This window comes from Acipenser ruthenus, chromosome 27 (assembly GCF_902713425.1).
Source record: "Acipenser ruthenus chromosome 27, fAciRut3.2 maternal haplotype, whole genome shotgun sequence".
Lineage (NCBI taxonomy): Eukaryota > Metazoa > Chordata > Actinopteri > Acipenseriformes > Acipenseridae > Acipenser > Acipenser ruthenus.
Genome location: NC_081215.1, coordinates 6386300 through 6410688, shown reverse-complemented (window position 1 = coordinate 6410688; position 24389 = coordinate 6386300). Strand labels below are relative to the sequence as shown.

General features: G+C 40.2%; 1 protein-coding gene across 10 annotated transcripts in view; it reads left to right on the top strand.

Moving 5' to 3' along the window:
- LOC117432417 (polyhomeotic-like protein 2) overlaps positions 1-24389 on the top strand; it is a 66695-nt gene that overhangs the window by 37511 nt on the left and 4795 nt on the right. For 4 of the 10 annotated variants that reach the window (XM_059002676.1, XM_059002674.1, XM_059002675.1 and 1 more), the window contains 6 exons: positions 3220-3297; positions 4439-4600; positions 6962-7114; positions 7823-8147; positions 15867-16282; positions 17318-17483. In XM_059002676.1, coding sequence (XP_058858659.1) covers positions 3220-3297; positions 4439-4600; positions 6962-7114; positions 7823-8147; positions 15867-16282; positions 17318-17483 — 1300 coding nt within the window. Of the gene's footprint in view, positions 1-3219; positions 3298-4438; positions 4601-6961; positions 7115-7822; positions 8148-15866; positions 16283-17317; positions 17484-22958; positions 23365-24389 lie in introns of those variants that run through there. The other 6 variants (XM_059002683.1, XM_059002677.1, XM_059002682.1 and 3 more) reach the window with 4 other exon arrangements.

The following is a 24389-nucleotide window of genomic DNA, read 5'->3' as shown; positions in this document are numbered from 1 at the left end:
TGAGTTATACAGTCAGGGGAGTGCAGAGTCCTGGATGTGCAAAGTTGCAGGTTTTCACTGAACTCCACAGGGAGGTTCGCATTGGCTCTGGTGCTCCCATGGTCTTACAGAAGGAAAATCATCAGGGATGGCTTCTGAGTTGTTGTGGGGATTGCTGCAGCGAGGGAACATAATTGGAAATTCTAAATTACAGAGAAAAAAAAACAGGGTTAAAATAATAATAAAAAAGGGCTTGTTTGGAAATTGTTTTAAAATTCAAAAGAATTGAAAATTGAAATACATACTGTATAATAATGTATAATAATGTTTCATTTTGAATTGGCTGTAGAATAAGAACCATGTTACAGAACAGAAAGCTAGAGGTTATGCTAAGATTATACAAAGTTAGACCTCACCTAGAACACTGTGTGCAGTTCTGGTCACCTCACTACAAAAAAAGACATCATTCAAGAAGGTACAGAGAAGGGCAACTCGGCTGATCCCAGGACTTCAAGCTATGAAGACAGGTTAGAATAATTAAATCTCTTCAGCCTACAAAAAGAAGGGATAGAGGGGACTACTTCACATTACTACACTACTTCAAATTTAGCATAGAGAGAAAAACAGGAGGGCATAAATGGAAGTGGAGTAAAAGTAAGTTTAGAACAGAAGGTAGGAAGCATTCTTTTACACAGAGAGTTATAAATGCATGGAATAACCTAGCAGGTGAAGTCTAGAAAAGACTAGATTTTGTGCTTTTAAATGAGTTCCACCCATTAGGGGAGAATGGTGTGCTAATAAGGGACGAGGCTTATGGGCCGAATGGCCTTTTCTCGTCCCCAGACTTTTCTTATGCCTGTCAGGAGCAAATAACTAAGTACCCCCCCCCCCCCTAATCAAATTACCCAGAAAACTGCATGTATCCAAGTAGAAACCCTTGACCCTATTTGCTTGCTTATACCGTGTACTTTATAATACAGACAGCAGCCTTTGCACCCTGCACACTGTAATGTAATGTCAGTATCACTTCAAGCTGATTTATCTGCATCTCTTGCCTGCAGGATTGGTGTCCCTGACCCACCTCTCAGTGTTAGAAGGACTGGAATTTATATTGATTAGATATCAAAGTTTACACACAGCAAAATGAATGAGTTCAGTCTCAAACGCCACCGGCTGATTGCAGATTTGAAACAGGCGGCCTTCCTGCAGCAAATTGAAAATAAATTGGCACTTTTTTAAGGCGAGCTGTCGCTAGCGCAGGTCATGCGCTTGGAGAAATCAAACACAGAAACAGTTTGACCCAAACACAAGGGAGTTATTTTATTGATCGAAACAGCTCTTTCGAGTCCTGGCTTTCGCTTTCAGAGGAAGCCTGGCCCGTTTTTAACCAGCCTGGCCCGTTTTTCTATTGCCTTGCCAGTTGCCAGTGAAAAGATTTTTCCCTTGGGACAGTTAAGCACAGTGATCATTCCGAGATGCATATCATCGGCATCTATCAATAAATTAACTGCTTCACTGCTCCACTAAAATCACAAACACATACACATTGTTTTATTTTGTTTGTGTAAAATGTTTTCTAAAAACGTTTTAGTAATAATTGGCACTAGGACCCTTTTTGTTGGTGGGGGTGGTGGCCAGTGGCCTTTTTTTTTTTTTTGCTTCTCAGAGGTGGCAGCCCCACCCACAATATAACTCCCCTCCTTGTGATTGAGGCTCCGGACTCAATGGCAGGGTTCAGGTGCGCTCCGATTCGAGTTAAGCGATTAAGCTCTCGTGGCCCCTCACTGCTGTGTACAAGATGAACTGTTTGGGATTAATGTTGGCGAATGCTAAAATGACCATTAGCCTAATGACGCTGTTGAAATAGTTTGTCATTGTCGAGTGTTCTGCTAATGAGGAGTGAAAAGACCCTTTCAGGAAGTTCAGCCTGGCTAATTGATGACTAGTATGTGGTGCCCGGTTCCTGCAAGCTTGTCTCCTGTGAGGCTGGCGAAACACGAGAAGGTGGACTGAAGCAGCCCCCCCTGCCCCCCCGCCCCCCATTGTGTTGCAGTTGAGATATGTCAGCTAAGCATTCCAGAGTCACTGCCATTCATTTAACTATACATTTGAATATGTTATGAAAAGATTCTTCGTTCAGATGCGTTCTTACAAATATGTCCTGTATTCTTTTTTTTATTTATGTTTTTCTTTGATTTGAATGCAACAGTAAATAGATATTTGTAAAAGAGGTGTGCTTTTCTGTTCAGTTTCCCGAGTTAACTGTAGGATTAAGTACGGTTAAAAGTTGAAATGTTTCATCTTTAACATATTGGGAATGTTTGTACCCAGTCGAAAAAGCTAACAGAAAAAGCCCTCCATTCGTTTCTATAAATTACTAAAACATGTGTGTAAGAATGGATGTGTACTGCTTCTAATTGTATATGAAATAAATTGGCATACCCTGCACACATACTACTATGATAACACCTATAGCTGGCTTGCATTGAAACTATTAACACTTCAATCAGAATTGATGGGCATTGAAGCAGTTGTAAAAACAGCAACTCAGAACTAAATAGTTTCAGTGTTAGAATGTGCACTAACTTATCTGAATAACTTCCATTGTGTACCTGCTTAACATTAGAGTATTCTACTGGTAGACTTGAGATCATTCGTGAAGATAACTTGTATATCTTAGGGCAGTGGTACTCAATCCTGGCCCTCGAGATAGAGTCCAGTCCAGGTTTTTACTCCAACCAGATTCTAAAGTAGTTCATTGAACCTGCTGAGAGGCACTTAACTACTTTTGGAATAAAGACCTGGACTGGAATAGATCTTGAGGGCCAGAATGAAGTACTACTGTCTTTGGGTAACACCAATATCCAATTCATCCAAATAGACCATGTGGTTTATTTTAATGATCAAAACTCATCAAAATGCAGCCACTATTTAATTCCAAGTGAATCCAGCTGGGGTTTTCCCCAGTAAAGTCCGAGAAACATCAGGTTCTTGCATTCTAGGGAGGCAGTATAAAGACCAGCCTCCTGTTTATTAAAATAGACCTGCTCCACGCCTCATGTTTTTTAATGTGTGAAATCCTTTCTGATTCCTGCTCCGTTTGTATTGTGACCCGTTTTCTTTCAAGATAAGTTAATGTATAACCAGGGCTTCCGCCTCATTGAAAGCACCCGTGTGGCGTTGCAGTGATTAATGAGTGTATGTTTAACTCAGATTCCTCTCTCTGCTTGTCACACACAGGCAAGCCTTGCTGCAAACAGACAGGGCTCCAACCAGAATGGGAGCGTTTCCCAGCAATCCGGAGCATCACAGACTACTGTAAGTTAAACAGTGTTCTACACCTCACAGAGAGTCTTTATACTCACCTCACTGCATCAGTGAAGTGGTTCAAGCAGCCGTTTGAGATCTAGAACTAAAGCCAGTGCACACACATACGGAGGGCCCTCATGATCTTGCTGTTAGAAACCAACACAATTGGTATTGTTTTTTACTAGTTGTATATACACGATTTACATATATATAATAAACAATGTTTCCATAACACTTTACATTAATAGCTGCAAGTGTGAATAACTGTGAAATTCATCAAGAATGGATGATTACTTGATTTGAATCCAATTATAAAGCAGTCAGCCCCTCATTACTGTTACACACATGCTTCACACTTACATTGAGCAAGAGTGACATCTGGTGGCTAGTTTTGGGATTGTCATTATTTGTCCCTTAAACTTTTAATAGGCTTCATAATGCATACAATCTCAGGTGACACATGAATATCGATTACTACATGTCAAGAGGTCTTGTGCATATATATATATGACAGAACAGCTCTGTAAGAGCGTATGTATAAGTCTACGTACATAACTCAGGCATTAAAAGATATGTAGGTAGGCTTTGTGGTCCAGTGGTTAAAGAAAAGGGCTTGTTACCAGGAGGTCCCGGTTCAAATCCCAGCTCAGCCACTAACTCACTGTGTGTGTGACTCTGAGCAAGTCACTTAACCTCTTTGTCCTCTCTCCTTCAGATGAGACTTAAAACTGAGGTCCTATTATAAGTGACAGCAGCAGCAGCAGCAGTTGTTGATGCATAATTCACCCCTTGGTCTCTTTAAGTGGCTATGGATAAATGTGTCTGCTAAATGACTAATTAATAATAATAATGTTAGGTCCCTGAGTGTCTCCCATGGTAAAGGCATGACCGCAGGGTGAGTCATATTTTTTTTGTTTGGGGGAGCCCTTTTTAAAAACAATTTTAAATAGAGGCCTCCAACTTAAAACTGAAGAAAGTAAATACTGAAGTTGCCTATAACTATCATAAGCCCTGTCTGACACCACAACAGTCAAAGAGCTCTACAATAAAGTCAAAGAAAAATCCCAAATTCAAGCAGATGCTTTGGTACAGAACATTGTCTGTACGTATCACACGGCCGGTCTCTCACATCCCTTTCTCCCTCTCTCAGCTTAACCTAGCCACCTCCCCGGCTGCAGCCCAGCTGATCAGCCGTGCTCAGAGTGTGAACTCTGCTGCCTCTGGGATCGCTCAGCAGGCCGTCCTCCTCGGAAACAGCTCCACCACCGGCCTCACCGCCAGCCAGGCACAGATGTACCTGCGCGCACAGATGGTAAGCACCAGCAGAGGGCAGTACACACACACACACACACACACACACGCATACGGGAGAGTCTGTTTTAATGAGATTAATATTAGGTAGCCTTTAATCCAGCACACCTATGCAAGGGTGTCTAATACATGCACAAAATGTGCATTCTTCTTAATGGCACCCTTAAGAGATTATTTATGCCATACTGTGTAAGAATACATACAAATACAAAAGTGATGAAGTCCACATCACTATAGAAGTATATGAATCAAAACTTACAGATTGAAGAAATTGAAAAATACTTTTAGTCTAAACATTTGTTAAAGATGCTGCTGGGACTGGTAACCAAACATTGAACACTGAATGGTGAAAATCTGTTCAAAAAGTTGAAAGGTCAGTGTGAGAGGATATTATGGACTGCAGCTTGTAGTGCGGCAGTCATCAGGTCATTGTTATAGACCCTGATGCGTGTCTGTCTGTCTGTCTGTCCATACAGTGTTGTATATAAATGATTTTCATTATATTTGTTGCATTAGATCCTCAAAGCATTTATCACAGTGGTAATATTGCATTTTTTTTGTAATGTTGAGGTGCAAGCTCTTAAACTAACCTGGCTAGTTCTATAATCCATGCTTTGTGAACAAGGCCTGCTGTGTGCAGCCATGTGTGTTTGTGTTCATGGCACTTGCATGTAGTTTATGTGTGTGTGCGCTCTGTTATAGGGGGGTACAAGTTATTTTGTTCAACTTACTGTGCTGACCATATTACACAAGGGGTGCCTTCCAAATTATTGCATTCATTTTTCATTTTGAAGACACTAACATTTTGACTGAAAAGGACTTCTACTCCTCTCATGCCCTATGGTATTAAAACCAGAATCCCTCGAGCATTGAGAAACACAATGAAGCGTGTTTGTTGTGGCAGCATGTGTATCAGTTTGTCGCTTAGTTAAATCACTTACAAAATCTAAACACAGTTAATTTAATATTCAACAAATGAGTAACACCTAGAAACCACTTGCTAAAGAGTAGTCAAGTAGAACTGGAACTCCAAACCCCTCACTTAGTAACAGTTCACTTAGCGATACCTTGACTACACAAGTGACACAAGACTTGCCTAGCAACAACTCTCTCGGGCTGCTCCTGATTTGCTGTAGAGGCTTCAGCGGCAGAGCTGTTAGATGACAGTAAAGTGAAGCCTTGGGGTTTGACCTTTTTTAAACAGCACAGTCTCTTGCAATGGTGTGAAACTTCCTATTATTTGCTTTGAATTGATTCTAACTTAGTTTCGGTACAGTTGCAGTAATGTAACATGACCACACATTGTACTGATAATAGTGGCTTGGCATATCGGTAGTTTTATATCAGAGTCGATAATAGGTACCTATATGCAAAACCTTAAGGACTGTTTTAATGAATGTCTTAATAAGGACTGTTTTAAAGCCCATTGTGATCAATGAAGTGTGAAAGGGGCTTATTAGTTTGTTCTCATTTTAAACTAGTTTTTAAACAGTCCTTAAAACAGTTCCAAAATATGTATTTGTGAATTGGGAACAATTACAAAAATTGTTTTCTAGTTTCTTCAAGTTAATCCTATCAGTGCAAAAACACCTTCGTATACCAAGGCTATGCAATAGAAATTCCCATATCTCCCTGTGCTTGCGCATGTTCTTTCGGTTTGTCCATGATGATTGAATCTAGACCATATTCTACCACAAAGAGATGAACAAGAGATCTGAGACCTCTCTCCCAACCAACCTGGGGCCAATTACAATGTAATTGTGCAATTCCTAATTCATTGAACCTTGGCACACCTGTGTAATTATAATTGAATTATACCATATAATTGATCAATTACAGTTCAATTCTGCATGTATCTGTTATTCGATCATTATTCATGTATATTCATGTATTTTCTGTATTTGTACCGGTGATTACTGCTGGGTTATTTAGCATGAAGAGAGTACACATCTTAATGGGTATGGTTGTTTATGTTACATTTTATTGTAATTGTAATTATAATTTTAATTATTGCAGCATAATTGTAACTGTAATTGAACAAAATAGATTTGTAATTGTATTGCATGCAGTATTCAGTGATACAAGAACATATCAATGCCTTAATAAATCTTTGCTTTCTTTTTCTATCTATTTCACTCTGTTTTGTATATACAGGCACACAAGCTTATCTAATGAATAGCGTAGCCCACACACACATAAACATGGCTTTTTGTGTGATTGTATGGTAAACTCCATTGAGGAGAGCCACCATGTTCTTTGTAACAGAGCGGTTTGCTAACACTGCATGGTACGTGATTGAAATGTTTTCTTAGTTTCTCTGTGGCTGTGTCTGGTTTTGAGGTCATTTCGATGTGATTTTCAGGCACAGCAGAGTAACCTTGTGCAAGTAGCTAGGAGCCTAGGCCGTGCTGTCCCTTTGTCCCCTCAGCTCATTTTCACTCCAACCGCTACAGTCACTGCTGTCCAGCAAGAGGTCTCCAATCAGTCTTCTGGCCAACAAACAGCCTCTTCCCAGGTAAACAGCCTGTTTAATACAGCCTACTGTTATTACTGTGGGGAAACGGTTCCTACACATCCTGCAAGCTCCACTAGAGGGCAGCAGAGAACCACTGACTATCATAGGCCTTTTTTTAAGTGTAATATTGGTTGTGTTTTTAAGGTCAGAAAAGTTCATTCCAAACAAGAGAAACGTTCAAATTCTCTTTAAAAAACAACAGCCTAATTGCAATATTTCCCCTTTCTTTTAGCATGCATATTAAATATAATGGTAATAATAACAGTATTATAGTATGTCACAAGTAAACAAGTGGTGTTTTGGAACAAGGGACGGGCCTTGATGGGCCGAATGGCTGTTTCTCGTTCTCAAACTTTTGGTATTACCCATGGCAGTTCATTAATGACAAATAGTATTTTATTCCCTACCAATATACTGTACTATCACCCACAGTCACTTTGTGTTTATCAATATTTGTGAAACCATTTTTCTATATTAATGTATTTCTGTAGAATACTACATTCCAGTTTCAAAGCATGTGAAATATAACCCATACGCATACCCATGGCTTACAAGTGGTTTAATGGTCACGGTTAGAATCAGTAAAAAAACAAAAATCAAGGGAAATTCAGTTTACCAACAAGTACTCTTTAGAGTGTTTGCTGTGCCCCTCGTTAATGGAACGATTTCTCTCTTAAAATGCCTGACCCAGCATGAATGGGCCTCCAGTCCCACAATCCTTTCTTTCAGGTCCAGAACCTGGCTCTCCGCAGCCAGCAGGGCCCGGCCTCAGCCTCCCCTTCCCAGTCTCAGCTCCAGAGCCTGGGCCTCAAACCGGCCCCCGGCAGCCAGGCTGCTCCCCCCGCTGGCTCTGCTGCCTCCCAGCCCAAAGCTCCAGGGCAGGGGGCCTTGACTCTGGTGGGGAAGGGAGCCTCGTGTGAAGCCTCATCGGAGGGAGGGAAGAAAGGAGAGAGCCCAGCCAGCCTCGAGACTCGTGTGGTGACCGTGAGCAGGAACGTGACGCCCGTGTGCAGCCACCCCCTCATCACTCCAGGTAAGGGTTCAGGCTTCGTCCATTACTTAAAAACACTTCATCATTGTGTAATGGATCTCCTCCTAGCGGCTGAGGAGTTAATAATACTGACATCAGCATAAGACATGTACTTACCTCTCAACTGCAGAGCTGGCTGTTTAGTTGAATGGTAAGGCGTTCATCTTTGAACCGTATGGTTTGCGTTTCGCATCAATCCGTTGCCTTTCTATTCAATTCAGTGGGCTGAGATGTCAAGTCATTGCAATTAGTAAAAGGTTTTGGGTGAAAACTCAATTCTCACTGCTTACAACTGAAGTCAAAAAGTGAAATCATGAAAGGTGTGCATTATTTATTTTTTTAAATAAACCCCAAATTCACTGAAGATAATGGTACAAGAACTAAACATAATATAGACAAATGTTTTCAATCTTTGTCTTTAGTGCCGTGATATAAACATACAGGACTTGTACAGTATATTTGGTGTAGGAGACCACACGTAGTCAACGTGCATCCCAATTAATTTACACCTTGTCACCCAGGAGAGTGACTAAAACAGCACAGTGTCTATTATAAAATGCAATACATTGACAAACTATCCCTAATTCAAAATGCTCAATCACAATTCTCAGGTAAAACTATAGAGAAAAGTCAAGCAGACACATGTGTGGGCTAGTGCCTTCTTCAGTGTGCAAGCAGAAGCGACTAGACGAAACATTGTCGTCTTTACCATTTCAGGACCTCTGTGCAAAAGACTGAACAAATGATTGATTTAATATCACTATAGATCGATTATTGTTCCAACTGTAGTGCAAATGATGTCCCTCAATGTACTGTGCTCAGTCTAGGAGTGTATTGTTGTGTGCGTGGGTGTCTGTGTGGATTAATGTCTGTGAATGTGAGTAAGTAAGCCTGTATGTGCCTGTCTGTCTCTGTGTGTGTGTGTCTCTGTCTCTGTGTGTGTGTGTCTCTGTGTGTGCAGCCATTCAAAGCAGAGCTGTCTGCCTTTAGCTGGTAGCTTTGTCTGACTATAAGAATAAAGGCCTGGGTCTGAATTAAGTCTGGCCACTCCACTTGAGGAAATGACTAATTTGGTTGCTGTGGTGATGACACCCATGGAGCAATCCTGTCTGAATGGTCAAAGGAGAACCCACCTGCTGTCAGTGCGCAGCACGCATGTGTTGTTTTCAATGTATTAATCTATTTCATATTATTTATAGATTGACTTTTTATTTTCTACTTTTACATCTGAAAAGCAGATCATTTATCTGACAAGGGAACCCTGAGGCCAGTTTTAACACGGATACATAGTGACATTACATGGGTATTCCTTCCCCTCCGGAATTCAAATGAATGTACTAATTTAATAAATTAATATTGTTTAAGATTTTTTGACAGAAAAGCTAAATAACATAATTCAATAAAGTAGCTTTTTGCTGCTTAAGGTGATACCAGCCTTTTGGGTTTATTAATAATTATTACCTTATGTGGTTGCTGTAGTAAATTGCATTTGGTGGATATTTATATTGTATAGTTCTGTAACAATAGCATAGAGGAATCTTTGTCTTCTCTCAAACTAATTGTGGTTCTTTGCAAAGTGTGATATTATTGTAGTCCATGCTATAGAGGTAACAGTTGCTGCTGCTTCCTGGTATTTAATCACGTCCTGTTTGCCTCCAGTGGTCTTGCTAGGCCATGTGACCTGCACAGGAAGTGATACGATACCAGGAAGACACAGTTTAATTATTTCTGATCTTCAGCGTGCATAGTTCCAAATTCCATATTCTGGAACCAAAAGGGAGTCGTTATAGTGTAAGTGAGAGAAAAGGATTTTATAGCCCTGGTGAGCTCTCCTTTAACAAAGGGACCAGCAGATTTTTTCAAGGAGTGAGTAAGGGGTGGAGAGATCAAGCAGGAGGGTTCACTTACCCTGGAGTTAAGCCTTGAATCAGTATTCAGACTCGTTTGGAGAGGAGCTGGGGCTTCTTCAGTGTAGCAGCTTGAAGAAAACGCTGGGAAACCTGCATCTGCTTTGGAAGAAGCAGCTGAGAAAACAAAAGTGCACAAAGACACTGCTGTCCAGTAATGTTAAAGACACAACAGATGTTGGGCATGGAAAAATTGCATCTCTGCAGAGTGGTCACGTTTACTGTTAAAGCACAGCTTAGAGGGCTTTATTGCAATCCACTTTGAACAAGGAGGAGGGCAATATGCTGTTAAAAACAGATAGATACTAAACTCTAAGAGTACAGTGGGATTATAGAGGGTCCCTGTACACAGATACATACATAAAGTTATAGGTTTAAGATTAATCTTTGTGTGTCTCACTAACCTCAATTCTGGAGACTATTAGGAGACTTCTTAATAAAGTGGTCTGGTCCAGTATGTTGTTTTGTGCCGTCAAAGCTGTCTGTGTCTGTGTTTCTGATGGTGGATTGGTATTGGTCTTTGTATTGATATATTGGAGGTGGCTTTGTCACACTTCAGTGTTTTACATATATCTAGAGAACCGCTTGTCCAATTGCAATGAAATTGGTTTAGGACATTCTGGAGTCTTTGAGGAATCCAGACCCCCTATAGGAGGGGCCTGCCTGTCTGTCTTTACATATGTACGCATGTTATACATTTTACATAGGTCATGGTGAGCTACTTTTCTTTAAAATAATACCTAGAGCTCTAATTTAGTATTTACATCTGTGGTGGGCATGTGTTTTACTAAAATAGTTGTTCTATGACTCAGAAAACACAGTCTGGAGTAGGACTGCTGATTTAAATGCAAGATGGAAAAAAAAGACTGGACACTCAGCAAATGCTTGCAGTATAATCTCAGAGCCTGCAGTGGTTTGGCAGGGAGGTTTGCAGCTGACACAGAGCAGTTCAAGCACAGCCAGGCAGGCAATGCGGCACAGGATTGTTGCAACCTCTGCTTCCACCCACCTGCAAACTGAGATTGTAACTTAGTTTGTACATCAGAAACCTAAAGGAGCTACATCATGTCTGTCTTTCACGTTTAGCCACTAAAAGGGTGTTTCATTATTTAAATACTGGAGACATCTATGCAGGTCCAGGAATGGTAACCCCACTCTAAACTGCAGACTGCTGTTTCAGTATAGGAAAGATATCTCCAATCAAAACCGCAAGACTAGAAAACTAAAGTAACTTGGTGCTAAAATTAAAGAGTTGTATTACCAATTGAAAGCCTTTTTAACAAGGAGTGCAGTCAGAGAGTGACATCTAAAGTGAAACATCCATAAGAATACCTGGCTCAATGTTCTATATTGCTTTAAAGACCAGTGATAATGTTGCTAATCAGAGGATTTTAAAGTAATGTTTTTTGTTTTGTTTCACTCTTTTTAACACATAATTACATTGGTTCAACCTGAGGTTTCATTAAAAGCATTCATTATTGATCTAACAGTTAAAAACTGCTGTGATTTATTGAGAGAGGCTATTATCTCACTGGGGGGGGGTCTACTTATGAAGATCAAATTTAGACTTAAAACCACTTAACTGAAGAAAAAACATTTCAACCCCTTTCTGTTTTAGAGTTTATTTATTTTGGAAGCCTAAGCAGAAACAGACTCACACTAGAGCACCAGTCCCTGGAGCTGACTGACTCACTTGCACCGGCACTCTAAATCAACCGCAATGAGACCTTAATGTAAAGGCTTTTAGGAACAATACTGCTGGGGCTGTTGGGTTATAGTTTTTAAGGGGTCTTTGGGAAATACAAATACATGCAAAAAAAAACAGGGAGCAGTTAGTGCAATTACTGGGGTCTAACTACAGTATATTTAGACATTTGTTAGCATTCCTGGCTTCTGATTAATTGGGCTAATTAATGAAAGGTATATCTTGAGAACCAAATTTGCCGAAACATTGGATGGGTGTTCCCAGGAGACGTTTGACCACAAACTGTGAAGCTAGATGTTGGAAAGACAAGGTACTGGCACCTGACTGGAGGTATCCAAGCTATACATTGAAAAACACTTTCCTGAATTATATTTTATATTATCATTCATAATAACATATTATGAATCATAAAACTATTAAAAAAAAAATCAAACCACAAGTGGTAATGTGTAGTGCTAAATCACAGTTGTTCAAATAAGTATACTTTCTCTGTGGGTTAAATTATACATTTACAACCGTTGTAGTTTAATTTAACAACAGCAAAATATGCATAACTAGTTTATGATGGTTTAAATGGTGATTATACTGCTGGGAAAGAAATGCCACGGTATCTTCCTTCTAATTGAATCACCCTTTCCGCTCCCACGCACACCCACCTTCCCGGAGCCCCTCGGAGCCCCATTTAAACATTCAGCCGGGTGAAAGTGCGCGCGAAGGAGGGGCACAGGGGTGATCAGCACGGCTTGACTCTCGGAACACCAATGAGTGCAGGAAGGAAGAGAACTCGGTCACCACTAGTAGTAAAGAGACAAAACCAACAATGCGTGCAGGGGTAGGATTGTTTACGCACGGCTCAGTATTTATTTTACAGATTTGCAAAATGACACGTGCGCTGTGCTTATGTCACAGTAACTGATTAGCTGTACACGTAAACTCGGTAGCCTTCGTATTGCAAGGTTAGTACCATATATACAGCATTTATCATAATAGCACGCTAGTAATTAAAGTTAATAATGCCCAATTCTTTCTGACGTTTTATTTATTGTTTTCGAAATGGTAGTTAGGAATCTTAGAAGAACAGTAGCAATGCTGGAATGTTAGCATAACAAATTGCATTAAGCATGTGGTGGAAAAACTATTCAGCCAGTAAATGGTATAGTAATGTTAGGGAATACCATTTTGTGTTTTTGATAGTTACCCATGCCACTATTAGATTTGTCGCACAAAAACGAAAACTGCTTATCTTGTGTTTTTGGAATACAAGAGGCTTTGTTTTGAAATAAAATTTTCGAATTTTGTATTGTGTTTATGAAACTAATAGTTAGATTGGAACATTTTTCCACTATAAAATGTAGCGTTTCAATGTTGCAAAAAACTACAACAACAAAAATAGACCTTTGAGGCATATAAGTTATAATAAAGAAATCATTTTGGTTGGAATTTAGAAAAGCAGTATACTATATTCTGGTTGTGTTTTGTACTGTATATGACTCCTCCTCCCCCCCCCCCCCCCCCCCCCCAAAAAAAAAAAAAAAACTTTATATAAAAAACACACCTACTGACTGTATAAAGATTATATAAGGTCTCTCATGGCTCAATAATTTGGTGTACTTGTAAGAATGTTGTAGGCTTGAGGACACTATAGGATACTTGTTTTTATATTTTTTACCAGTCTTGCGGTTTTCTCTCCCAGGCTGTTGTGAGTATTTCCTAATGTAGCAGGCTACCTGGCTTGCTTCCCTTGCAGTTGCAGATTATCACAAGACTGATCCTGGGAACTTTGGGGGGTTTCCGGGCCTTGTTGTGCTGTGCAGTCTCTGATCCTGGGAGATGGGCGTAGGAGGCCTGAGTCATCAAGCTTCCTCCCCTGTGCTGGGCCCACTCCAGCCTGCTCTGGGGTGGGCCTGTCTCACTGGCAGTCAGCCTCTGTGTGCGAGAGCAAATGAAAAGAACCAAGGGCCGCTATTCCTATATATAGTATTTAATGTTCAAGCTCCTCAGGGCGTGTTACAGATAAAACACAAACACTGCAGGGAAAATGTCTTGTCACAAAAGTCTTCAGCCTACTTAAAAAAAAAAAAAAAAAAAAAACATGAACAGACTACATCTCAAATGCAGCATGGCAGCCCAGCATAGATAAGATGTCTTGGAGTATCCATAGACCTCAATAGACAACCAGAACAAAAATGAGATCAAATCGATAAGTAATCAGGCCAAGGCCAATTAGGACGAGCACAACTTTAAAAAAAAACAACAAATATTCAACAAAGATCCAACACAGAGGGATTTTAAAATGGTAGTGATGCGTTCATTCATGTTGGCACAGTACAGAAAGTCCAGAAATAGTCCAATCTCGAGAAGCTCAGTGATGGGAAATTAGAGCATTAACCCCTTAGAGTCCTGGAGATTCAGACAGCTGGACTAATGGTCCTACTGCAAGGATCATGTTGTCACCACTAGCCAATCAGAGATTCACCCTTCATGTATAATTATATCCCGGTCCCTGAAGTTGACAATGCACAGAACTGTACAGTACACGGCTGGGTGAATTCACTGACCTGTTTAAACACTGCCTTCCGAAAAAATAATGCAGGAGACCCCCTGATGTGGACATAAAAGCTACTCCCTGCAGCCTCTGTTAGCCTGTATTTATTTTTAGAAATGATTGGCCTTTTTGTGGCTGGACAAATGTCTGTTTTATTGGAGCTTTTTCATGCTCAAATAAAACAGAACAGATGGGAATCGTTGTGCATGCTGTACTTCTGCTATAGCTACAAAAACACAGTAAACTGCACCATTAATAGGCTGCAGGGAACAAAGAATAAGGGTTATGTTGGTGTTTGTAGAATAAACAGCAGTGTTAATCATTAACATCAAAACCCCCCCAAGTATGATTCCCAATCTATAGCAGTTTGAGTAGAGGTGGGCTGTTACTTGTACTCAGAATTGCTTTTTTGGCAGGTATTCAATAAATCGATTCATTAGGGTATTGATTTCAAAACATGCTGTACTTCCCTCAGTTTACAATTGAGTACCAATCAATGGCAAGTAACTGAACATCTGTTTTTGTTTAAGATTTAAGATAACCATGGTCATTTAAAACTGGTAACGGAACATTAAAACTCTATGAAGTGAGCCCATGAAAAGTGTTCTAGAAATTCTGTCGTTCTGTCATGAGCTCTGCTAAGGCTGGTAACTCACCAAAGTTTATATTTGGAGGAAATGTAAGGCATGCAGTTATGTGAAGAATGTTAGTAAAGAAAGGAAGAGGGGAATAGATAGTAATGTTAGCCGTGCTGTGCAGGAAGGCTATGTGGAGCTGTTTGTGTTGAGCTGTTCCATTTAATTTAATGGGTTTTAAGCAATTGTTTACTCCCTAGACACTAGACGTCAGTAGGTTATCAGTCTTGGCCAAAGATGTATTGAAAACACAGCCTGGGAGATAGGTTACATGCTCAGGTATCTCTTTCTCCCTTAGAAGTTTCAGCAGTGGAAATTTCAACTGATGACAGCTGCTAAAAGCAATTTCCTCAATCTACCAGCAGTTAGAACACTACAGTTGCTGCTGTATGGGAATTGTTTGACGTTCATAAACTGTTTTCACGTTGCATGTTTTACAGTGTCTGCCGGCTTCAGTGTGTTAAGGTAATGGTTGCTAAGGTTTAAACTGTAAAAAACTAAAAATCCTGTATAGTATTTAACTAAAAGTTAAGCCAAAAACATTATATTTTATTAGGATTGTCCCATTTCAAAAAGTTTAATTATTTATAGTATATTGAAGCATTGTAAAGCAGTGCGTGTGAAAATCAAGTAGGAAATAAATGAAAAAGTAAAACATAAAGACGACTGTAATTACTAAATCAAGCACAAATTTCCATTGACAATGTGTTTGACAGTTTAAAACGATAAACAAAGAACGTTTAAACGTTTAATCTATTACCTAATAAAAATCCAATTTTTTAGAAAATCTCCACAGGGTATTTCAATGACATTCTTTAGTTCAGGACAAACCCCACAACACTATTATGCAGCATGAAAGCATGAACATGAATTGATGACAAGCTTCAAGATGTCATTTAATCCAGACTGACTGCGTTTAATGATCCCCAGCTTACACACAGATCCAGCCCCACCAGCTGATTCAACAGCAGCACATCCAGCAGCAGCACAAGCAGATCCAGCAGCACCAGTTTGTGATCCAGCAGCAGCAGCAGCAGCAGCCACAGCCGAACATCCCTCAGAGGTCCCAGCCTCATCTCCTCCACTGTGCCTCCATCCAGCCCCAGCCAGTCCAGACCCTCACTATCCAGCCCACAGTGCAGCCCCAGACCCAGCAATGCACCATCCCAGTCCTGCCCAAGCAGCACATCACACCTAGTCCCCAGGCCACCATCTTCCACTCCACGCTGGGCCCCCAGACCGTCGCCCACAATGGGCAGCCCTCGGCCCTGAGCCAGGCCCAGCAGAGCACCCAGCCTGTGCAGGTGGCAGCCGTCAATCTGCAGATCCAGCCTGTGCCCTCCACGGTAAGCAAACAGACCAAAAATGAGAAACTATAGGAGTAGACTGTGTGGACCCCAGTGGCTAACTTAGTACAAATGAGCCATGGGAGTGTGATTGGAATCTCGTTCATGCCTGATTGCCCATAGGGAGGAGCTGCATTGGTCTTGGGTTGGACTCTGTAATAAATGTAATCTCCCTGGTGCATGTCAGTTTCAGTCAAGATTTCATTGATGCTCAATCAATACAATAAACACAGTCTACAATGTAAAACATTCCCAAATGTAAATTAGAGCCATCAGGCATGGAAATAAGACTCCAACTACAAAGCAGATTGAGCCATTGCGGGTTTTATTACGAGCTTAGTTTGACAAGATCTTATAATTTTAGGGAGTCTTATAAAGATCTGTTGTCTCAACACTTGAATACAATTATGTGACACAAGATATTAAGGTTAATATTTTTTTGGGAGTGGAGGCACAAAATGCTGCCTGGTCTTGTTTGGTAATCAAAACGGAGCATGCACATGTAATAGAAAATGACAGAAATAGCACTGCTCAAGGCTAGCCCCTCCCTGAAGATCTCTGCTGAGTGCAGATTCAGACTCACTAAGAAATTCCCTTTTATGTGTTACTAATGTCCTGATAATGTGTCGTAACCTGACGTGTCTGATAGGGTAAGAAATAGCACAACGGGCATCATTTATCAAAATCTAAACAAAAGAAAGCACTAAAAAAGGTTAGGCAACTGTAGATGCCCTTTTAGTACAAGAGATATGTAGCGATGTGTATATTAGGTGGTTTAAATCCCCTCATCCTGCATTGATAATGGTCAGCACCTCTTACACTTTATACATTTTTGAGAACAGGATTTGGGAATGTACAGTGTTTAAAATACATAACCCAAAACAGAAAATATCATCTTCATAACAGAAAATCTACCTACCCAACTTCAGAAGCCTATTTCATTCAACAAACCAACACTTTTTAAGGATGGCCCAGCGTCTTCTTTTTTACATTGTTGGTGTGATTGACATTGCTAGTCTTTGCCTCCCTGTTCAGCCCCCAAGACTGGTCCATGACGGTGCGAGTAAAGAGAAGGTGACCCCCGTGACGGCCAGGGAGCCAATCAGAACCAGCAGCGTCCAGCAGCCCTTCTCCACGCCTTCACCTACCGCGACAACGACAGAGCCGCACAAACCAGATGCCAGCAAGCCAGCCACGCAAGGTACACTGCTGCACTCCTCTGACTGCATGCTGGAACATTAATTCATTACAGTAGCTTATAGAAGTTCAAACCAAGGTTTTACAATCCATTTCTTAAAAATATAAATAGATCAGGTATAGTAGTAATTCTCAACAGTATGCTTTGCCTGCATTATTTCCAGGATGCTGGAATCATGGGAGAGTTGCATTATCACATGACTCACAGGAGACACAGCGATTGGAAGGGGTTTTCCTCTGTTTGTATAGTGTTGCGTTACACAGTATATGCATAGTGCATACCGTATAATCACACAAATAGGTGCATGCGATTATCTTGAGAAAATCTGCTTATATGCAAGACTGGCCTTGAATGCGGGACTATTTAAGAAAGGTTCAAGAGTAAGAAAAAAGTGAAATGGTATTAGAAAAGCATCTAAAAGCTTTTAATATCGTTAACACAACTTACCATGTGTATACAGATTAAGTTCGAGCTGAGAAATGCTTTCCAAGTTTATTGAGAACATGCTATTCATGGCATGTATTTGTGGTATATTTCTTATAAGCATGGAGCACTCAGAGATGACTTTAACCATACATTAGTTCAGTCCATGATAAACTCCATCATATAAGTCCATTTTACAAAGTTGCAGTTTGTTGACACAGAACCATTGCAAAGATCAGGATTGGATTGCCAAATACTCTAGAGAACTCTCTATTGCTGTGACTCAATTGCACACAAACCACTTCTCTCTGGCTCCTACTGCGACAACCCCCTAACCAGCTGTAGCCACTGCCTTGTATACCTATTCCTAAATTCATACCAATTAACTGATTATCCATATTCTGGGCTTTGAATCTCAAGCTATAACATAGAAATTGGGACATACAGCTATTTATACTATTACATAGAGACACATACAAAGATATTAATTGACATACATAGGCTTTGTCCCACCATGCTGTTGTAAAGTTTAAAAACCTCTCAGCCCCCACGCCTTGCATATGCACTCATCTTCAACCACGGGGTGCTTAAACTAGGACAAGGGTGCGTGGGTTTATATATGAAACCAAAGGAGTAACTGTTCACAGCAAGCAGTGCATATCCAAGTATAAGCCAAGTCATGACTTTACTTACTAAAGTATAGGAATGTTTGACTGGGCTGAAAGGGGTTATGAAACTGTGATTCATCCACCTCTAGGGTATTGGTTGGGAAGTAGATAGACAGCTGGCTGCTGAAGGATGCACCTTGTCACCAAGTGTTTCATTAAGATCTCACCTTCCAGTTGGATATGCTGATTAGTGAGAGCGACAAGATAACAAGCCCCATTTCACACAGCCTGTGTAGCGCTATACTTTTAAACACATTGAACTACTGGTTTGGGCAATAGCTTAGAAAGAGCAAAATAGAAAAAAAAGCATAAATGCATTTGTCTGAAAGCCGATTTTAACCTGAAAGACAATACATTTACTATTGCTTATCTTGTTTTAGAGGATGAGATTTTGGGTACTTGCATGTATGGGACAAATAATCCTATTTAACAAAAAGGCCAAGGGAAATAGCAAACTTCTGAAAGGAATAAAACTATTTTAACTGCATAAAAACAAGGAATTGTTCAGAAGGAAAGTGATTTCTTGTTGGTATGATACTATTAATGTTGTATTTATCAGAAATTTGGCCCTTGCATCTTTAACACATTTTTTGGTGTAAATTTTGGTGTAAGTTTTATTGAATAAGAGTATGCAAGCAAACAATTAGTTTGTAATAATGTTTGCCTCTAGTCTAGAAGATCATTATTTATTATAAGAAATTCAATTAGTAACAAACAACTTGGGCACACTTTTGCCTTAAATTAATCTTAGTTGCTTGCTACTCGTTTTGGAACAGCTTTATTTTCCTTACACAAAAACTGAACCTTGATTTTAAAAAGGGCTTTGCATATTGTGCCATCTCTAAAAAGGACGTCAACATATGTTTTTCCACAATGGAAATTCTGAAAACGTCAAATAAATGCTTTCCTTTTGGATTGCTACTTGAGTGCAGCAAACTCCTATTCAGAGCCATCTGTTGGTTCCCTTGATCCAGCTCTAGCTGACTTCTGTCTGCATTCGGGACGACAGCAGTAGAGAAATAGGGCAGAGAACAATCACACTTCTTATTTTGTACTATTTTATTTTGCTTGATGTTTTTTTTTATATTTCCAGTTTCTGTTAAGAAAAAAATATATAAGGAGAAATACAGACTGTGTTTGTAACAAATGTGGGTTTTCTGCTTTTATATTTTGAGTGTAAGTGTCTTTGTAACATTTAGTAATACATATGCAGGCCTGTAGCCAGAGAGCTATCATAGAAACTTCCAAAATTCCAAAAGCAGCCCAGCAGACGGTTTGGAGAGATTTCTCTCTGAATCACTCAAGCAGGATGGTAGCTGTCCCAGCTTGTCCCTGAGAATGGCAGCCTGTACCCTGGGCTGTAGTTGGGCCAGAGTGGCAGGCCTCTTACATCACTACCATCTGTAAGACTGCCAGCCGGCCCACAATGGACTTCTCTGCGCTGTCTCTCCCCTCAAGCGGAAGAGTGAATCTGTCACGCCCTGGCGTCTATTGTCTAACTCTCGCTCTTGTGAGACAGTGACAGCAGTGGCTCTAATTAGGGAAGAGGGGTTTAGCTTCAGTATTCCCCAAAGGGCAGGGGTGCAAGGGGGATAAGAAGGCATGTGTGGCAGGTGGAAGGGCAGGTGCGTCTGGGGCATGGATGGCATAGACAAAAGGTTCAACTCTTCAGTGGGTTTTAAGTCTTGTGCTGAAGATGGAGTGTATGGTACATTCCTCCTGAATTTTATCAGTGCTGTTTGCAAAGATTGTTGAGATTTTGAAGTTACTTTCTTCAAATTCCTTAATTTTCAATAATTTTAAAGGAAAAAAAAACAGGTCAAGGGGGATTTATTTAACTTAAATCCTTAAAGGATTTTGCCGTATACTGTGTAGTTTTCTCAATTTATATACATGCTTCCTTCCTGTGCAGGATCTGAGCTGTCCACTGCACATAGGGCTGCATCCATTGCATCTATTGTGTGGTGGCAAGATTAAATCGAAGTAAACGGTTTATAGAAAAATGAGTAGGGACTTTGCAAGAAAGCTCTTATCCAAATATTGGAGAAAGCAGCTAGGCTACTACTCCTTTGAGACTCAGCTACCAAGTAGCGACCGTAGATCTCTCACAAATCACAGTTTTCCACAGAAATTCAATTCTCCTTCATGCCAGCCCCCCTATGTTGAATTGAATAACCTCTGCATAATTTCAGCTCAGATGAACAGTTACCATATGTATTGAATCAGATTTCACGTGCTGTCTCAAAACGTTTTTTGCCTGAAAGTCGTGGGAGAATTTGACAAATGTGCAAGGGAAAAAAAGCAATATATTTCTAGGATTCTTAAGATAAATTCCCCACACCCGACGCTTGCAGTGAACCACATGCTTCTTGTAACTATGACCCCACAGAAAGCGTTATCAGATTCTGATCTGCTGTCTAGGAGGCCAGCCTGGCTCTCGGCTGGCAGTACAGACTGTTGAGAGATGGAAGTCACTTGCAGGATTACACATTTCAGCTGAGGATATATAACAATGTTATTTTCTTTTGTAACATCGCGATAGAAAACATACTGTCTAGAGATGAGACTGGATTTAGTAATACTAAAATAATCGTTGTCGAAACATTTGTCTTTGAGTTTAAGTTTAGTTTAGTATTTCTATATTTAGCACTATTAAGTGTGTGTAATAGTTATGGATGAGATAAGACTGGATTCTGCAGCCAGTTTGGTTCTGATTTTAAAAGTTTATGTTTCATCCTGTTTGTTTGTAAGTGTGCTGCCATTGCATCAGTGGTTCGTATTTCATAAACTGTTTGAGATGCTGTCTTCATATTTTTCATAGGCAAATGTAACGGTACCCTAAAATGGCAACCATATTGTGGTCGGCTTCATATTTGGTACACATATTTATTATATGATTCTCTAGGTCAAGTTCAATTGTGGGTGTTATGTAAGAAAAAATATATATACTGTTGTATCTTTTTGCAGTACAAAAATATTGTATGATAGGCCCTCACTGTAAGCTAGCAGCACTGCTCATTTTGAACTGACACTGTGGGCCAGATTTATAGAATCACGCACCTGTAAGGAATTTTAACCCATGGTGAATACAGGTCGTGGTGATCTACTTTTTCACGTTACTGAGCAGTGGAGAGCTGTATTTTGGAAAGCACATGCCACATCGTTCTTTAGACATGTGTTACGATGGGGTGCTGTTCTACATTCCGTGGCTGTGGGTCATGGTGACCTACTTATAAAAACCTGTACAATGCTGCTTTACCCACTGAAACAGGACAGATCACAAGCAAACATGACCAAGCTTACAGTACAGACCCTCAGATTCCTGATTAAGAAAGCCAGCTCATTTTCAGCGAGTGATATAAATGCAATATAATAATGGTTTTAAAATTGCAAAAAACCATTCTCGGACAGCCCTGAACCAATAAAGGCCCAACCTAATTGCTAGAATTATATCATTGATGCAGAAATAAAAAGTTAGTTATTATCCAGAACTTTTTCATTCATTTAGATAGATTTTTCCAACCCCGCCCAGTACTAGTCAAACAGACTTCACGACGTGGCCTGAACTAATCGCAGTCACTTTTGGAGCCTCCTAATCCATCTGTAATCCGCACAATATCCACATTATCACATTCGGCTGCTGCAGTGTCCCGTTACGCTGGGCTCCCCAGGGAATCCCGTTCCACATCTCACACCTGTTTAAAAGTTATAAACGGACCCTTAATTTCTACCAGGATCATGTTGCCTCACCTCTTCCAGAAGGTAAATGCTTCTCTGTTCTCCGGTTTTATGTGTATTTCTAAGAGAGCTCTTGACACATATCAGTGTCTTCGTTATAGACTTGCAGCCAGAACAGTGCATTTTATCAGAGTGACTAGAGCCTGTAGAAAATCTACAGGTAGCAGCCATCGTGAAGTTTCTTATTGCCTGACAGAGTCTGCTTCTACAGTAAGAAACCCCAATAGACTTATGTAGTCGTGTAACAGCAGGGATGCAGATAAATGTTTGTACTGTATGTTAATGGCCTTAAGTTTAGAGACAGGGATACTGGTGGTTGTTTAGATTAAGAATTTGTTTTGTGCAGCTACTTTAAGAATGGACCTAAAGCTATATTTATTTTGTTCTATATTTTGAACCGTGGCCACAATGCATTAAAACGTGGATTTTAGACTTTGTGTGTGGGTGGATAAAACACCCCTCCACGTTGCGAAACTAAAACCGAATGAATTTTCTCAGTTGCGCATTTCAGTGCAGTCGGCCAAAGTAATCCCCGCCCCCATCTTTCTGACATTCAATGATGTTGGAGTAAATCACTCCAATCACATCCGCCAGCTGCCGACAGAACGGTGTCGCAATTGGCTGATTACACCAACGCTGCTGGCCAATGGCCGAGTCGCAGCGTTTCCTATTCAGTTCCCCCTTACAAAGAGCATTAGAGAATGTCTCTTGGGCTTGTGCGGGAAAGATTGATTAAATAAGTAAAAAAAAATACAAAAACGAAAAGTTTGGGGCTGTCGTTTCTCGTATTGTGACCTGGGATGGGAGATACGGCTCGTGGAATATCGTGTGTGAAGTCCCCCTTCCAGCCGCTTTGTTTGTATTTTTGTTTTCCCCGACAATTAACCCGTTGTTGAAAAGGAACGCGAGCAGTCTTTGGAATTATTGAACGGAACAAAGGCGTGTGCTGCTTGCCGAGTGTATTGTTAGGATTAATTCCCAGATGTATAGTATTGGGATTTCTGTAACGGCGAACGGCTGGGCTGCTGACTTGCTGAAAACTAACAGTAACACAGGTTGGTGAATATTTTTCATGAAAGAATAATTTGTTTTAGTACACTGTAATTTGAACCGCGATTGTTTTGCAAGCACAGACAGTTTATTGCGTGTTTTTTTTTATTCGGATTGAGGAAGCTGTCGCCCGAGTTTCAGAATCTTCTCAAGGAAGTATTATGGTTGAAGGAAATTCACGTGGGAATGTGATCTTATGATTGCATTATATTTTAGACAATATCGTACGTACTTTGGAAATGTAACTTGTTACGCCGTATTTATTCGTGCATTGTGTATTAGTCGTAAACCGAAGAGACACATTTTATTGAGCTGTTGAACTGTGCATTTATTGCCTGTGATATTAATGTGAATCCCCTAATTTTGGATCGGCGTGCAATCAGCAGGGAACAATGTATGTCTTGTTTATTGTTGGCCAGCTAAGGAACATGTTGTATTTATTATTACTATTCATCTTATCGTGCGTTTTTGTGTTGGTGGAAATCTGGTGTTGTGTGGTGGTAGACTAGCACTGGGTTAGTATGAGTGTGGGGTTGGCTGTCCCTCAGGAAGTGTCCCTTTCCTTTACAAAAGAGAGTAATGTCGTGGCTTAAATTCTAGCATAAAATGATTTTCAATATTATTATTGTCTCCTCCCTTGAATACAAATTGTAAACTCATCATCATCAAAGGTTTTGGAATACCCATGCGTATTCTGTTATTCCGAAGTGAACATAGACATTGTGGACAGTATTCCACTATTAAAAATCGAAATTGTCATTTTCTGTAATAGTTTATTACACCTGTAATCTTTTTTTTTTCGTTTGTTTTTGTTTGTTTTTTTTTCCCTCTTGGGGCTCTGAAGGTACAGCCTTCTAAAACGGTATGAGGCATAACACTAATGAGGTTCAGTTAATACTCAAGGCGACTAGTTGTTTTGTTTGCCTACACTGTTTTTTGTGTGGATAGAATTTGGTATAGTAACATGATGCAATCATGCCTTCAGATCCATGCAATTGTAACCATATTCTAAACATGTGGATTTAATGCA